This window comes from Schistocerca americana, chromosome 2 (genome assembly GCF_021461395.2).
Source record: "Schistocerca americana isolate TAMUIC-IGC-003095 chromosome 2, iqSchAmer2.1, whole genome shotgun sequence".
Lineage (NCBI taxonomy): Eukaryota > Metazoa > Arthropoda > Insecta > Orthoptera > Acrididae > Schistocerca > Schistocerca americana.
In genome coordinates this window covers 615,746,300-615,765,015 of record NC_060120.1, presented here as the reverse complement: position 1 = coordinate 615,765,015, position 18,716 = coordinate 615,746,300, and the positions used below count along the sequence as shown (strand labels likewise).

Sequence of the window (18,716 nt, the reverse complement as noted above, 5' to 3'; positions counted from 1 at the left end):
GCGTCCTAATATTTTAACCACGTGGGGTGTTAGGGGTCCACTTTGACCACACAAAATTTCGGACAAATCCCCGACCCCACGGTCGTGCCATCTCCTTGTGAGTACAAATGACAGCTCCGCCAGTGCACCGCTCAACTACCGCCGTCTGTATACACGCTCAACTACCGCCGTCTGTATACGTGCATATCACTACGTCACGACTTCTGTCGCCTCAATGTATCTCACGACAGCTGTTGTATCTCGAGACACGCCGTGCGGTGTGTGACAGCTGGGCATTGGGCGCGCAGGTGGGCTACAACTACGTGCTGTGCCGCGTCGAGATGGGCGGCGTGCTGGGCCCAGGTCGGCCCATCTCGCTGCCCGACGCGACGATGGCGGCGGTGGCGGAGGTGGAGGGCGAAGACGGCAGCCTGTCGGAGGTGGACCGCGCCGCGCTGCAGGTGGCGGTCCAGCTGGGCGTGCACATCGTGTTCGTGTCGCGCGCGCGCTGCGCCAGCGACGTGCAGGAGGTGCGCAAGGCGCTACTGCCCGCGCGCCCCACTCACATCTTCGTATTCGCCAAGATAGAGGACCGCCAGGTGCGCACCAGCTACACTACTGCAGCTATAGGTTCAATTCTTTTATCTTCGCGGTTCGCGCATGCCCGCCCGGATGCGGGAGATTGCTGCGTTGCCAGTTGTACGCGCCAAGAGAAGCAGCGCCATTGTATAGTTCGCAAATTTACGTTTAGGGGGGGGGAGTGTGCAGTTTATGAAGTAAAGCCACCAGGGCCTCATTAACCCTTTCGCTGCTACAGAGACGTGCTCCCCGCATTCCGTGATGTGCGCGATTTTGTCATCACTGCACTGCTCGCCTGTGCAGACACATGGTGTTTCGACTGCTTTGACACACTTTATCTTTCGATTTCACAAAAACTATTTGGCCCAAAACTTCGATTTTTACACATCTTCTTGACTGATACTTTCCCCCCATAAATGACTTAATTTTGTTTCGATGTTCAACGCAGTTATTGCGCAGCATTAGATGTAGTAAACAATTTCACGAAATTTTGAAGAGTTTGCAAAGGTAAAAGTCCACAGCGTATACTTTCCGTATGGTCGATTTTAGTTGCCACTAGAAATTTCAAAAAATTACATTCAAACGAATAAAATTCATGAAGTAAGACACTTTGATATTGTTTTTATAATAAAGAAAATATTAAACACCAATCAAGGTTTGAATTCAGAACCTTTCACTTAGCAGCCATACACTTTAACCATTACGCTAATGCAGCTCGTCTGAGAATATATTCCCCGAAGGACTTTAAAATGTCACGCAAAATACCGACAAACACTCTTGGTATGATTATGAATTACTCATGTTTCGTCGAAGTACAATAGGAAATAAACAATTACCGCTGTTCTTTATTGCGAAAAAGCGGTTAGTGAGAATGATACAAACACATTTCCCTGCTATCGCCTGAATTAGGACGCTTATTGCTTGTTTGGTTTAATTAATTAATAGAACATGAAGCAATTGGTATAAAGAATGCTTTTTCCAAACACTGTATAAAAGAAAGTCTGCTATCAAGACATTGCTTTTGTTCAATTACTTTATTTATGACTGGACGTTTCTCAAACTGAAGACACTCGTCCGTGCTCTGCACTGCAGTCGAGCTCTGCCAATGTTGTTCTCTGTTCATTGGCTGACTGTGTCTTGTGACGCCAGATGCGCAGAACGAACCTAAACTCGGCCGTCGTCATAAATGACGCGCACTTTAGTAAAAAGGCTACTTTACTCCGATGCAAACGCATGCGAACGAGGGTTACCTCTGTTGTAAACGGTAGGCGAGTGCAAGCAAACAGCATTCGGCCATATTGAGGTAGCATTCGCAGATGCTCGCTCGTGTTCCACTGGTTGTCGTCATTCAGTGAACCATCAAAGGAAGATCGCGTGCTCCCTGCTTGTGGACTCACAGCTAACGGAGCATTCATCTTCTGTTTTGCACATGAACTACTATTGTTACTGAATGTGAGTGGTCAGTAGAGAATGTAATGTTGCTCATAGAAGGCCGCGCGGAGTGGCCGCGCGGTTATAGGCGCCATGTCACGAATTGCACGGCCCCTCCCACCGGAGGTACGAGTCCTCCCTCGGGCATGGGTGTGTGTGTTGTCCGTAGCGTAAGTTACTTTAAGTAGTGTGTAAGTCTAGGGACCGATTACATCAGCAGTTTGGTCACTTAGGAATTCACACACATTCTGTCTGGAACCGCGCGACCTCTACGGTCGCAGGTTCGAATCCTGCCTCGCGCATGGATGTGTGTGATGTCCTTAGGTTAGTTAGGTTTAAGTAGTTCTAAGTTCTAGGGGACTGATGACCTCAGATGTTAGGTCCCATAGTGCTCAGAGCCATCTCAACCAAATTCACACACATTTGAACATTTTTTTGCTGATAGAGGATTATAAACATATCGGATCACCCTCTGGAGATATCATGGTACTACCATGAGACGCCACCTCGAGCCTCAGTTCAATGAGGAAGAGAGTCCGCAAGGTTCTGTAGCTGTGCAACATCCAGCTGAGGCCAATCATTTGTGATTAATTTTTCTGTGGAGCTACCGAACTGCGAGGATGTTGACTGATATGCTCGATGTTCGAAATAAAAGGTACGGAACAATACTATGGGTATAACATGTAAGGTAACATGGGATAATATGGAGCTCTTTCAAGTAGTTCGTAATTTAAATTTAAGCCACAGCAGCAGAGATAATGTGTTGGGCAAAATAGACCGGAAAATACTTGTTTTGTTTTTTGATGGGCGTTGTAGTTCCGTTGTATAGTGTTTTGGTTTTCTTTTAATTGCAACGAATTATAGAAGTGTGATGATAAATGTGTAGATTTATATTATGTATTTAGATTTAAGTATTTTAATCTTATAAAAAAATTGTAAACGAATTGTGGCCATGTTCAGGGATTATTTTGACTAATGTAGTGTCACGTGACCTGACTCAGGACTGTGGATATGAGTGGGAAAATCGGGTCTTTTGTCGTTGGTCCGTTGTGGTGGTAAGTTGGGAGCGGCAAAGCGCCGCGAGTGTAAGCATGGACGCCAGTGTATGCGAAGGAACAACGTGAAAGTGTGTGGGTGTGAGACAAACAGTGTACGAATTGCACCGATTATTATTTGTACACATCGGATTTATTTGTGAACTTAAAAATGCATGGCCACAAAGTTAAAGTGTTTCTTTTGAATAAATAAGTTTCAATCTGAACGTGTATAGTTCAATTCACTGCTGTTCAAAAGCTAGCCAATATATGACTCAATAGTAGGGGCGCAAATGCAACCGTTCACTACCAACCCCCTTTGCAGAGGAGCCACGTGAAAAATAGGTAGTGAACGAGCCCGAGTACAGTTGCAAACTGACGTCTTTACTTAAAAGTAATCACCAGAGGCTTGAGCACTACTGCCCACCGTCTCATGAGCCGAAGGAGCCCCTGTTCCCACAGGTCCTGTGGCTGTGACAGGAGCTAGTCCTCAGCTATGTCCTTCAGGTCGCCATCCGAGTTGAAGCGCTTCCTTCTGAGATTTTTTTTAGAGGACCAAACACATGAAAGTCACAGGGCGAAAAGTCTGGGCTGTGGGGCGGGTGCTGAAGCTGTTCCCAGTTGCACATGGCCATTATATTTTGTATGACCTCGGAGACGTGCGAACGACCGTTTTCGTGGAGCAGATGTTCTCCCTTCGTGAGCAGCCCAGGCCGTTAGCTCTTGATGGACTCATGTAGGCTATGGAGTGTCTCTCAGTACGCGTCACTGGGTCTTTTTCGTACACGAGGAATTCGATCTGTATGGGAGGGACCTCGGAAGTCGGAAAAGACGATGAGCATCAACTTGCCTGCTGAGGGCACAGCTTTGCATTTTTTTTAGGGGGAGGTGACGACGCATGATTCCACTGCATGCTGTCCTGAAATGTCTCTGGCTTCTAGTGATGGCACTGGCTCCTGTCACCAGTGACGAGACGCTCTAGGAAAGCAGGGTGTTCATGAAACTGGAACAGGTGTTGAAGTGTTAGCCCCATACGCAGATTCTTTTGAGGTTCTCTGAGCTTAACTTCGGAACCCACTGCACGCACATCTTCCGGTAACCCAGCATGTCCTGCACATTTGTCCACACGTTTCCCACAATGGCCCCCACCATCACTGCCTACATTCATATTGTGATACGCCGATGACTTCTCAGAGGTAGCTCACCTTGCTGATGTCTTCGGCCGTGATTACCTTGTTTGTTTGGGTTGGTCTCGGATCATCACTCAAATACTCGCGGCCTTCACGACAATAGGCGTTTCACTTTCTCAATGACTTATTGAACGTACTGTCTCCCACATATACGGCCGCCATCCGGCGATGAATATCGGCCGGTTTAGCCCCTTCTGTTATGTATGAGGCGGAACTATGAGCCTCATGGATAAAGGGTGACCCGGCTGAGTCACGCAATTTGACTCTTAGTCTGACCACGAGGGGTGGCCATTAATTGCACACGTTGGTCACGTAGGCTGACGTGAGGATCAATGAACTATACTTGAAGGGATGTATCTGGAACATCTTAGGTGATTAGAAAGTTAATAGACAGGAATACAATTAAATACTTAGCTTTAATCCAGCATCAGCGGTGAACGTCGATCTTGACTTTGTACAATCATATTTACAAGTGCAGCTATAGACTGAACTGCGAATACTTCTTTACAATTTTGATTTCTTCACACGTGTAGATCAATTGTCAATGGATAAACTGTATGTGGCGTTTGGCTAGGTCGTAGCTACTGACTTAGCTGAAGGCTATGCTAACTAGCGTCTCTGCAAATGAGATCTCTTAAGCTATAACATGTGAACCATTCCTATTAAAGTCGGCTGTAGTACTGGGCAGTGCGCTAACTTGTCTGTTAAGACCAGCAGGGTGGCGGCGCTCGATCTGCTAGCGTCGACAGTGGTGACTCGCGGATCCGATGTGTACTGACGGACCGCGGCCGATTTGAAGCCTACAACCTACCAAGTGTGGTGCCTTGCGGTGATAGCACATCTTCCATAGTCAAATATCTGATACCACATCGCTGCCTCCGAGTAGTCGAATTGTGCAATGTGAACGCCATGATATCTTCACACGTAGTGCTGCATCATATGGACGGAACACAAAACTGCCTGCTTCTTTCCCGAGTCATGTACCCGCGCATGCGCAGAACTACGCCGGAGACTACATTCGGATTACTAGATGTCTCACTACTTTGGGATATGCGAATTTCAACCACTTTAGTTGCTATGATGTTTCACATCTTTTCATTTGAACACTTCTCATACATTTGATTCGCTGTTCCACTTAGTTACCCGCATTTCCTATGAAACAGATACTGGGCAATTTAGAATGCCAGTGGAGGTGTGAAAGAGTGCCTGAGTGTTCATCAAATGAGGTACGTACCCGTACAGCCGCACGAACCTGGCTGTAGTCATCTTGGAAGATAGGAGTGTCCAGAGTGTACTCGTCATGAATATTTAGAAGAAAATGCAACACTTACTCATGGAGAATGCTGAAATAAACATCCAGGTGCATATTCACGATAACCTGAAAGAGTGGACCCAAGTCACAGTACGAAGAACGCCCTCAAAACACTACAGAAATAAATGCAGTCTGAACCATATTATGGGTTAAAGGTTTCATTGGACTGTTGGTCCACTCGACACCTTGAAAAGAGACAAAATCGCGACTTGTAGGGTGGCTCTGTACGGCCCCAGTCAAATACTCTCCAGGCTCTGTGCTGTATGCCCCACCAAAAACTCGCAGTTTTGTATATCACTGTGAAGAATGGCCTTTTTGGAGGTGTCTGGCTCCAAATATCCATTGTGTGCAGTTTCCTTCACAATGTTCACTTGTAAAGTGGCTGAAATGGACCTGCATTCAGTGATATCACCAGTTCACGTCGGCATTGAAACCTGTTGTCATTGACTCGTCTCTTCTCCCTGTCTATTAGGCTCTTTTTATGATTGCTGTTCTTACACTGTGTTACTTGGTTGCGAGTGGTCCATCATTCCTTGTAGACGCTTTGGACAGTCCATGTTGAGGCATCAACAATTTGGGCAACTTCCACGATGTCTCATGGGCCCATTAAAACACAGGAGCCGCTTTCTGTCACTCCATCAGATTTCCTGGTCAACCCAGCTATGTATCGTATTGTATTGTACGGAACTGGGGATCTAGAAACGACAGAGAGGTTTCGTCCCCGCCGCTTCCCTCAGTGGTACACAATCCCATAACAGGCTACAGCAGTACACTCACCCCCCTGCCGCTCCACACCGAACCCAGGGTTACTGTGCGGTTCGGCCCCCCAAGTGGACTCCCCCCCCCCCATCCACCCCGCTCCCCTCCCTCTCCCCCTGGGAACGTCTCACACCAGACGAGTGTAACCCCAATGTTTGCGTGGTAGAGTAATTATGGTGTATGCATACACGGAGTAAGTGTTTGCGCAGCAATCGCCTACATGGTGTAACTGAGGCGGGATAAGGGGAACCAGCCCGCATTCACCAAGACAGATGGAAAATCGCCTTAAAAACCATCCAGAGACTGTCCGGCACACCAGACCTCGACACTAATCCTCCAGGCGGGTTCTTGCCGGGGACTGGCACGCCTCCCCCCCTCCCCCCTCCCCCGCCCCCCCCCCCCCCCCCTGGAAAGCAGTGCTTTAGACTACACAGTTAACTGGGTGGGCAACAACCCTTCTTACTGGGTTGGGGTTGTTTTGGGGGAGGAGACCAGACAGCGAGGTCGTCGGTCTCATCGGATTAGGGAAGGATGGGGAAGGAAGTTGGCCGTGGCTTTTGAAAGGAACCATCGTAGCATTTGTCTGGAGAGATTTAGGGAAATCACGGGAAACCTAAATCAGGATGGCTGGACGCGGGATTGAACCGTCGTCCTCCCGAATGCGAGTCCAATGTGCTAACCACTGCGCCACCTCGCTCGGTCCATCTTACTGAGCTGATTCCTTAAAACCGATTGGTACACACTGTGGTCAATACAGCGCCTTATAAACAAATCTTGGAAATTAATATGCAAATCGCACCACGCTAGGCACCAAATGTACACTGACTGACATTTGCTAAGAACAACCGCCAGTTTCTATGGAACAACCAACAACTGCTATGGAACACCTGACAAATGATAGTGAAATTAAATGATGAGGGTGAGACGTGTTAACTGCAGTGAAGCCTGTGCACGAACGTTCTCTATGCATTCGACAATTCATGCAGTACAGTGTCTGATGAAGGTTGTTGTGGAACCGATTAGTGTGACGTACGGTGTGGTACGGCAACATGTTTGCAATACACCATTTGAGTGCTTACGATCTTAGACGAGAAGCTGGACGCCTCGAAGATGGTCAAAGTATCACTTCGGTGGCCACATTAATGGGTGTGTCCAAAAGTGTCATCTCACGATTAGAAAAGGTCGGTGGAAACTGGAAATGCCATGTGGAAGACGGACCACCACAACGCAAGAGAATCGATACGTAGACCCAGTGACGAAAAGGAACAAACATCTCACTCCTAGCCAGATCGCTGGCGGAACCATTATATGGCGAAAAAATCAGGTTGGTTTGCAGGTTCGGAAGCCTGTTTATGCATCCCACTTCAGACAAGCCGTTGTCGAGAAAGAGTTCGTTGGCGCAGGCAGCACTTTGGTTGGGGTCCTGCAACACTGCTGCAAAATGATGTTCATCTACGAATCCCGTTTCACTGTGGCCACCAGTTAGTGTGGAGGGAGAGGGGAACACGTTACACACCACAGAATTCTCATGAACGTTATCGGTAAGGCCTAGGTGTTATGTTGTGGGCGTGTATTATGCACAATGATCGAACACTACTGCTTATCTTCGCATGTGATACTGTTGCAGCACAACGGTATTGCAGGGAGATCGTTCTGGATCATGTCCGCCTGTTTAGCGGTGCGGTAGGTCCCCAATTTTTTTCTGGAATACGTGTCCTGTCCACACTCACAGGACCTCTGAGGAGTGGACACACTGAAACAAAAGTTAGGAATATTGGTCTATAATTTTGCGGGTCCGTTCTTTTACCTTTCTTGTATACTGGAGTCACCTGCGCTTTTGTATACATACTTCGGGAGCTCAAATGGGGATCTCTGGAGGTAATGCGATGTTTTTTTCGTGAAACACTACTGAGAAAATTTAGAGGACCGGTATTTGAAGCTGAATGGCGAGCGATTCTACTGCCGCCAACATACAACGCGCGTAACGGCCACGAAGATAAGACACGAGAAATTAGGGCTCATACGGAGGCGTACAGACAATCGCTTTCCCCTCGCTCTATTTCCGAGTTAAACAGAAGGGGAAATGTCGAGCAGTGGTACAGGGTACCCTCCGCCACGCACCGTACGATGGTTTGCGGAGTATCTATGTAGATATAGATGTAGATGTAGAACTGAAGATCCTAGATCCTGAATGTACGGAATGGCCTGTATATTCCCCAGACCTAAAACCTATAGAGCATACCTGGGATGCTCTAGGCAGACGTGTTACCCACCGAATATCCCCTTCTCGAACCGTGCAAGAACTGAAAACCGCTTTAAGAAGGGAGTGGGACAATATCCCCCAAGGACTTCTCAACAGTTTGGTAGCCAGCATGAATAACAGGTGCAAAATGTGCACCAGTGCCCGCGGAGAGCGTATTCCCTACTGAGAGTCGGCCTTTATACTGGGAGTCTGACCGGTGCCAAACATGGGCGTTATTTCTGTCTGTTATCCTCTTTTCCTGTGTGGCGAAATTTTTCATCATAAATATACCACTACTACGCATGTAGTATATTTCATGTCGTGCTTCACTGCCTGTGATTATTAAGGTCCAACAGTTTCGCTTTTCCTTAGCAATTGTCAAGCAGAGTAGTAAAAGAAATTAACTGAAGGATTAAAAATGGAAGCATTTATATTTATTATAATATCATCAACACAAATACAAAATACAGGACTGATTTGATTGGGCGTAGACACGACTAAGTAATGCTGAGAAAGTTGTAGGCCGAGGTGAATGAATTACCTCATCTCACGGTCAACGGAATCGGTTTTGCATGAAGGTATGTGCGACAGATGGGAAGTCGGCACGATGCGTTAGTCTCACCTCGTTGTTTGGCGTCTGTTTAACGGCCGACTGCTTTCATCTGCTGCAGCTTTAAGGGCGCCTTAAATCATTCCTTCTTCCATGGTGGCTGACGTAATCCCTTAGGTGCAGAGCCCTTAGGTAGCCGACGTAGTGTTTCTGTGCTTGCGGTTACGCTGGTTACTGTCGGCAGTGACTAACTTGCGGAGGCGGTATTTATGTAACATTCAGAGGCAACGTCAGACAAGGAGATCCAGTGAATATGTTACAGAGTGACGATAAACTTCGGAATGAATGCTCTTTGTTCACATTGCTCACTGACTGACCGATTGATCCTCTGCCTGACTAACAATCTACTGTTCGACTATCCATTGACCGACCGATCATCGAATTGTCCGCTCACATCTCTCATTTACTGCTCAGTTTCTCTTCGCTACATCTGCTTGTCATTTTTTTCCATGGTCTCCCTCAATCTGCCTTCAGGTCACTAAATTTTCTATTGCCTCATTTCTGTCATTGGTGTGCTCGATTTGCAATCCACCCAATGACTGATAAACACTGCATAACTGCGCCTCCCAGATTTTATGCAGGGTGAAAATTTCAGGTCGTACTGTGCCTGGCATACAACGTGGGAACTCCCGTCTCGTTCTCAAGCTGTTCCCCGTTGTAGCAGTTCTCAATGTTGGCAGCAGTCTCCCTAGCGAACTGCACATTGCTAGAATTTAACGTGGGACACTGGTGCAATGTGAGGTGAACAGGAACTGTTAACTACCTGCCATCCCCCGTGCTGGGCAAATATTAGGGATGACAATTTTTTCCAACCCCAAGATTCTAACTGCCTAAGTGCCATCGCACAAATGTACGTTCGCGATCTCGGCTGCAGTTGCGGCCAGCTGATCCAGTGAATCACCGCTATTCGATTTGCAAGGAGTCCAATGGGAGTCTTCACACGGGAGGCGCTTGCCACCCGTTGTGTGTCAGTGTCCGACGCTGGGGCAGTAATTTGAGATATCGAGTCACACACACTGTGAGGTTCACTAGTGCCCGAGAGCCCTTATTGATTCCTTGAGAGACAATAGGACAGCCACCTAATCAAAATGGACAATGAGTGATGGGCGAACAGTGACAGCAACGATGTGCAGTTAGAGGTAAGACGTAACTGTCCTCGGTAGCGACTCATCACGGGCGTTGAGAGAAATTTCGTCTACTACAGTACTGTGGGTAAATGCTGAGAGAAGACTCACTTGAGATGTCGATACCTGCAAATGTCCGAGGTGCTGTTGCTGATGCGACTAAGCCCTTGAGCAGACAGCACAGCCTTTACCCCTAAAGTTATCTGTTTTCTACCATCGATCTTCTTCACGAGAAATCTTGTTCTCCTGAATTTGGTAAGGCTTGGTCCAGCGAGATTTTTTTTCAGACATTGAATGTCCAGCCGGCAGCTGTGGCCGAGCGGTTCTAGGCGCTTCAGTCCGGAAGCATGCTGCTGCTACAGTCGCAGGTTCGAATCCTGCCTCGGGCATGGATGCGTGTGATGTCCTTAGGCTAGTTAGGTTTAAGTAGTTCTAAGTCTAGGGGACTGATGACCTCAGATGTTAAGTCCCATAGTGCTTAGAGCTATTGAATGTCCGTTGCTAACGTCTTTGGCAGTCCATTCTCCTGTCGATCTGAAACACAGAAACTAAATCACAAGAGAAAGTCAGAAGAACGTATTATTCTGGCAACAGCTGTGGTCACCTGGTGCCGTTGTGGGCCCTGTAGCCTAGCACCCAAGTTGCAGATGAGCCGATTCCGTGACGTCCTTTATTTGTCGTAGAACTCATCGGCCGATCGACTAAACCACTCACGGAGTAAGGTATACCGGCTACCAGTTGAGGTTTCACCGTGGGAAAATCCTGAGGTAGGTGCAAGCGAGTTTGACAGCTCTATTTTAAATCCACTGTAGGTGACCGCTGTGTGCATCGGCCGCGTTTCCCCATACAACAACTATGCATTCCAGAATTAGGCGCAGCAGCATCTTGAACAGTATATACTAAGGTATTAATGGTGTGTGGACGTCGGACTTAGTAAGTGGTAGTGATGACAAAGTATACCTTCGCTTTCTCCCTCTGTTCTGGGACTTGTTGGTGCTATGTCAGGCACCCATCGGGATTGACATTAAGGTACTTGCCCGCGCTTCCCCAAAGTGTAGCCCCTCGCAGGATGCTTATCTGCTCCAAGTCGACAGGGACTGGACATCTTCCTACGATGAGTGTTTGGCTCTTCGCTGCAATGAAGATCAGCCTACATTTTGCTGCTCATGTCGACAGGTCATCGCAGGTGGATTGGAGTCTCCATTGCCTAAGATGGACGCTCCTGCTGCGCGTAAATAAAACTGAATGGCCCATGTGCAGCACAAGCTGGACACATGGACACATTGGCAGGTCCACCTGCATAGACTATAGAGAGCATTTAGCAGCAGAACAAGCGCCGAACCTTACGGGCAGCAGCTAACATTGTTCTCCACACAATCGCTTGTATGAGAGTAGCCTGTCGTTCACAGGCGATGGAAATGTGAGGTGCACGTACATCTACACATAATACTATCCAAATTACAGTACTGTGAGAGTAGGGGGACTAGGCCGCCGTCACCCCAAGTACCATTATCCAATATGGCGGCGGTGACGTCAACCAAGATGGCGGCCATGACGTCATCTGATAGCATCATCCAAGATGGAGGATTTTGGTGGGAGGTTTGAATTTTGGTCTTGTGGGCTACCTATACTAACCTGACCCTACCTCCCCTCCCTTCCCCCAGAAAATGGCTGGTAGTTCAAATTCCATCAGCACAATGCAACACATCACAGCTACCTCTACTAACCTAAGAAAATGGAGGGAAAAATAGGGTTCAAATGGTTCAAATGGCTCTGAGCACTATGCGACTTAACATCTGAGGTCATCAGTCCCCTAGAACTTAGAACTAATTAAACCTAACTAACCTAAGGACGTCACACACATCCATGCCCGAGGCAGGATTTGAACCTGCAACCGTAGCGGTCACGCGGTTCCAGACTGAAGTGCCTTTAACTGCACGGCCACACCGGCTGGCTGAAAAATAGGGCACGTGGGTTACCTCCACTAACCTAAGTCATCAGACCGCCACCTCTTCCTAGGAAATGGCGGGAAGAGGACTCGGCCTCTGCTGGACATAAGTCTTTGTTGTGCATTCAGTCTTTATTCAAACAATAGAGGCAGTGCAGCCATCCAGTGTGTTCGCCACAAGGTCCGGAGTCCAACTGACCTAGTACACAGTACCGCCACCAGAGGGCTCTGTCATCCCTCCCATGACATAATCCAAGATGGTGGTCTGGGGAGGGGGGGAGTGCTGGGAAAAGGACTCAGCCTGTTCTGGATAGTATGGACATAAGTCTTTATTTTGCAGGCAGTCTTTATTTAAACAATTTGAGGCAGTACAGCCATCCAGTGTCTCTACCATGAGGTCTGGAGTCCAACTGACCTAGTACACAGTACTGCCACCAAAGGGTGCTGTCATCCCACTTGTGTGTAATTCATGATGGCGGTCTGGAGTGGAAAAATGGTGGTAATATGACTCAGCCTGAACTGGGCTGCTGGAGAGAGGAAGGAGTGTACTTTATTTACTTTGGAACAATTTATTTAGGGATTTGAGATAGTATATTTATCACACTGATACAAAACACATGCTCTGACATGCTTGGGGTCACGCCACACAGCCTACAGACCTGAAAACTACTCGTAAATTACCGAAATAACGCATGTTAAACGCTCTGCAGACACTCAAACAACTCCTAAATTACCGAAATAATGCAGCACACAGCACACAGACATGCAAACTACTTGTAAATAATGCAATACACTGATGTGTAGACATGAAAACTACTCGTAAACCACTGAAATAATGCAAGTGACCTCTGGTGGTGGTACCTTGTACTAGGTCAGTTGGACTCTTGACCTTGTTTCGAACACCCTGGATGGTTGTACTGCCTCAAATTGTTTGAATAAAGACTGAATGCAGAATAAATACTTATGTCCAGCACAGGCTGAGTCCTCTTCCCGCCATTTCCTAGGAAGAGGTGGCAGTCTGATGATTTAGGTTAGTGGAGGTAACCCAAGTGCCCTATTTTTCCCGCCATTTTCTTAGGTTAGTAGAGATAGCCCAAGTGACCTTTCTCTACCGCCACCATTCAAATTTCTCACCAATCCATAGTAAGAGGTAGTGTTCGGATGACTTAGGTCAGTGGAGGTAGTCAAATTGACCCATCTTCCCGCCATTTTCTTAGGTTAGTAGAGGTAGCCATGGTGTGTTGCATTGTGTTGATGGAATTTGAACTTCGTGGCATATTCTGTGGGAGGGGAGGGGGGTTAGGCTAGTGGAGGTAGCCTGATTGACCTATCTTCCCACCAAAATTTAAACTTCCCTCAAAATCCTCCATCTTGGATGACGTCATCGCCGCCATCTTGGATAACGGTACTAGGGGTAAAGGCAGCATAGTCCCCCTACTTGTGAGAAGCGGAGGCGACTTTGTGTACCACTGTCACTTCCTCCTTCCCTATTCCATTCGCATATGGTTCACAGGAAACTGGTAAATTCGAATTTAGAATCTTTCAAATTTTATGTTAATTGTCTTATCGAGAGACATGCTTAGGTGCCCCCCCCCCCCCCCCATGAACCATGGACCTTGCCATTGGTGGGGAGGCTTGCGTGCCTCAACGATACAGGTAGCCGTACCGTAGGTGCAAGCACAATGGAGGAGTATCTGTTGAGAGGCCAGACAAATGTGTGGTTCCTGAAGAGGGGCAGCAACCTTTTCAGTAGTTGCAGGGGCAACAGTCTGGATGATTGACTGACCTGGCCTTGTAACACTAACCAAAACGGCCTTGCTGTGCTGGTACTGCGAATGGCTGAAAGCAAGGGGAAACTACAGCCGTAATTTTTCCCGAGGGCATACAGCTTTACTATATGATTAAAAGATGATGGCGTCCTCTTGGGTAAAATATTCTGGAGGTAAAATAGTCTCCCATTCATATCTCCGGGCGGGGACTACTCAAGAGGACGTCGTTATCAGGAGAAAGAAAACTGGCGTTCTACGGATCGGAGCGTGGAATGTCAGATCCCTTAATTGGGCAGGTAGGTTAGAAAATTTAAAAAGGGAAATGGATACGTTAAAGTTAGATACAGTGGGAATTAGTAAAGTTCGGTGGCAGGAGGAACAAGACTTTTGGTCAGGTGAATACAGGGTTATAAATACAAAATCGAATAGGGGTAATGCAGGAGTAGGTTTAATAATGAATAAAAAAATAGGAGTGCGGGTAAGCTACTACAAACAGCATAGTGAACGCATTATTGTGGCCAAGATAGACACGAAACCCACGCCTACTACAGTAGTACAAGTTTATATGTCAACTAGCTCTGCAGATGATGGAGAAATTGATGAAATGTGTGATGAGATAAAAGAAATTATTCAGGTAGTGAAGGGAGACGAAAATTTAATAGTCATGGGTGACTGGAATTCGACAGTAGGAAAAGGAAGAGAAGGAAACGTAGAATATGGATTGGGTCTATACAGGGGTAATGTTCTTGAGGACAATATTATGGAAATGGAAGAGGAGGTAGATGAAGATGAAATGGGAGATATGATACTGCGTGAAGAGTTTGACGGAGCACTGAAAGACCTAAGTCGAAACAAGGCCCCGGGAGTAGACAACATTCCGATCGAACTACTGACAGACTTGGGATAGCCAGGTCTCACAAAACTCTACCATCTGGTGAGCAAGATGTATGAGACAGGCGAAATACCCTCAGACTTCAAGAGGAATATAATAATTCCAATCCCAAAGAAAGTAGGTGTTGACAGATGTGAAAATTACCGAACTATCAGTTTAATAAGTCACAGCTGCAAAATACTAACGCGAATTCTTTACAGACGCATGGAAAAACTGGTAGAAGCAGACCTCGGGGAAGATCAGTTTGGATTCCGTTGAAATGTTGGAACACGTGAGGCAATACTGACCCTACGACGTATCTTAGAAGAAAGATTAAGGAAAGGCAAACCTACATTTCTAGCATTTGTAGACTTAGAGAAAGCTTTTGACGATGTTGACTGGAATACTCTCTTTCAAATTCTGAAGGTGGCAGGGGTAAAATACAGGGAGCGAAAGGCTGTTTACAATTTGTACAGAAACCAGATGGCAGTTATAAGAGTCGAGGGACATGAAAGGGAAGTAGTGGTTGGGAAGGGAGTGAGACAGAGTTGTAGCCTCTCCCCGATGCTACTCAGTCTGTATATTGAGCAAACAGTAAAGGAAACAAAAGAAAAGTTCAGAGTAGGTATTAAAATCCATGGAGAAGAAATAAAAACTTTGAGGTTCACCGATGACATTGTAATTCTGTCAGAGACAGCAAAGGACTTGGAAGAGCAGTTGATCGGAATGGACAGTGTCTTGAAAGGAGGGTATAAGATGAACATCAACAAAAGCAAAACGAGGATAATGGATTATAGTCGAATTAAGTCGGGTGTTACTGAGGGAATTAGATTAGGAAATGAGACACTTAAAGTAGTAAAGGAGTTTTGCTATTTGGGGAGCAAAATAACTGATGATGGTCGAAGTAGAGAGGATATAAAATGTAGACTGGCAATGGCAAGGAAAGCGTTTCTGAAGTAGAGAAATTTGTTAACATCGAGTATAGATTAAAGTGTCAGGAAGTCGTTTCCGAAAGTATTTGTATGGAGTGTAGCCATGTATGGAGGTGAAACATGGACGATAAATAGAGAATAGAGAATAGAAGCTTTCGAAATGTGGTGCTACAGAAGAATGCTGAAGATTAGAGGGGTAGATCACATAACTAATGAGGAAGTATTGAGTAGAATTGGGGAGAAGAGACGTTTGTGGCACAACTTGACTAGAAGAAGGGATCGGTTGATAGTACATGTTCTGAGGCATCAAGGGATCACCATTTAGTACTGGAGGGCAGCGTGGAGGGTAAAAATCGTAGAGGGAGACCAAGAGATGAATACACTAATCAGATTCAGAAGGATGTAGGCTGCAGTAGGTACTGGGAGATGAAGAAGCTTGCACAGGATAGAGTAGCATGGAGAGCTGCATCAAACCAGTCTCAGGACTGTAGACCACAACAACAACAACAACAACAACAACAACGACATGCTTAGGTGGAAGCTATTCACTGATGAGTGAGACATTAAGACCATCTGATTAATAAATTGTTTTTCCGACTTTGGAATAAAACATGCCCCAGATGCCACATATTGTGGTTCTGATAGGTTGCTCGTAGGTTGGTGGAGATATGTGGCATTAGATGTCTACGCACATGTCTTGTAATTCGCGTAAATAACGGGCCGCTGATTTGCGTACACGGTGATGCAGTCCAGTAGGGACCAAGATGGGTTCAATAGGATTTACATCAGGCGAATGTGTTTGCCGAGACATCAGCGTGAGTTCACTACAGATTTCCTCAAACCACTGTAGCACGGTTCTGGCTCCGAAACACGGACAATTATACTGCTGATAGAAGACATCGCCGTCGGGGAATACCTGAAGCATGAAGGAACGAAGGTGGTTCGCAGTAGCCAGCGTGTCTTCGATTACTTCCACAGGTCCCACGCAAGCGCAGGAAAATGTCTACTGTAGCATAATACTGCTCCTAACAGCCTGCGTCCGTGGCGTGCTGCACATTTCGAGCCGCCGTTCACCTCAATGACGGCGTTTGTGGAACGACCATCGAAATAGTTTAGCATAAATGTGATTCACCCGAAGAGCCGACACGTTCCCATTGATCGACCGTCGAGTCCCGATGGTCCTGTGGTCACTGCAATCGTAACTGACGATGTCGTTAGATCAATATGTGAATATGTAGGGGTGATCTGCTGTGCAGCTCCCTGTTTAACAATGTACAGTGAACGGTGAGCTACGAAACTCTTGTGCGTGCACCAGCATTGTGCTCTTTCGGCAGAGATACCTCAGATCACTGTATATCCTACTTTACAGAGCATACAGGCCTACGAATCCCACGTTCTGCGAAGGGTAGTGGATTTACAAAATATAGCGCCTAGTGGTAGTTTCACTGCCTTCTTACTTCTTTCCGTAGAGGCTCACGGCAGTAGCACGTGAACATTCGACCATCTTAGCCGTTTCCGATATACTCGTTCATAGGCACTGCGAAACAATCTGCCCTTTGTCAAAGTAGCGTATCTCAATGAATTTCCCCATTCGCAGCCCATATCCTCGTTAGGCTGATCCCCCGCTCGTGTTTTCTTCCCTCACATATTTTTGTTACCGCATCACGTGCCCGCAACTCCACCAAGCGGCCTCCAACGTCGCAGTGGGCAGTGGTCACGATTGTTTATCAGTGTACAGTAGCTGGCTTTCTACGAAGGTACGCTCTCACAAGTTTAATAGTAAAACACACCGAGACGCAGAACATCTCTCTTTCAGTGTCTGCCACTGGAAGTGGCTGAGCATCTCGGTGACGTTTCCTACATGAACGGGTAACGAATTGCGCTGCTCTTTCTTGGATCGTCTGTGTTTCCTCTATCAAACTGATATACAGCCTTTGTTGGTGAACTACATTCCCTGAGGATTCTAACAGTGAATCTCAGTCTGGCATCTGTCTTACTGCTAATAGTTTCATATTGTTGTTCCACTTTAAATCGCTCGGTACAATACTCTTAGAGCTTTTGTGGAAGTAACTGCTTCCACTGATTGTTCTGGAATTGTTTAAATTTTGGAAATTTCTGGGAGCAGACTCCTGAGGTCATAGGTCTCTAGCCTTACACACTACTTAATCTAACTTAAACTAACTTATGCTAAGGACAACACATACAACTATGCACGAGGGAGGATTCGAACCTTCGATGCGGAGAGCCGCCCGAACCATGGCAAGGTGCGTCAGATCGCATGGCTTCCCCGCGCGGCTTTCTGCTTATTTATGCGTAATATGTGATATGTCACGTTCCAACGAAAATATCCCACGAAAATACATCAGGCGCACCGTTAAGAAGTTTTATTGTAAACATTTTGTGTGTCACAAACGGCCGGCCGGGGTGGCCGTGCGGTTCTAGGCGCAACAGTTTGGAACCGCGCAACCACCTACGGTCACAGGTTCGAAACCTGCCTCGGGCATGGATGTGTGTGATGTCTTTAGGATAGTTAGTTTTAAGTAGTTCTAAGTTCTAGGAGACTGATGACCTCAGAAGCTAAGTCCCATAGGGCTCAGAGCCGTTTTTTTGTCACAAACGTATTCCTACTTGTCCTACCGTAACACAATCAGTAACTTCCAAAGAAACAAAGTTGCGTCGTCTTGAAATGAATGATCAACAACAAACACAACCTCAGAGTTCCACAAAGGTAAAGTTTATAAGTTTGAGAAAATTAAAGTCTGAAGTGTAGCGTAAGGTTTCCCAGTTACTGAACAAAGTTAAGTTCTGAAATAGGAACCAAAAGTTAAAATCCGGAGTCTTAGCAGACAAAGTACAAAAATTTTAATGGAATCACAACACCTGGAATTTCTCGGGATCGTACTTAGCTGACAAGGTCCCGATGAGAGAACCAGAGA

At 46.6% G+C, this 18,716-nt stretch overlaps 1 protein-coding gene across 1 annotated transcript in view; it reads left to right on the top strand.

Annotated features, from left to right (window-relative positions):
• Nucleotides 1-18,716, top strand: part of LOC124594255 (pyruvate kinase PKLR-like) — a 129,141-nt gene that overhangs the window by 50,713 nt on the left and 59,712 nt on the right. Inside the window, exon 3 of the mRNA XM_047132618.1 lies at nucleotides 288-578. Within this exon, the coding sequence (XP_046988574.1) occupies nucleotides 288-578 (291 nt within the window). The remainder of the gene's footprint in view (nucleotides 1-287; nucleotides 579-18,716) is intronic.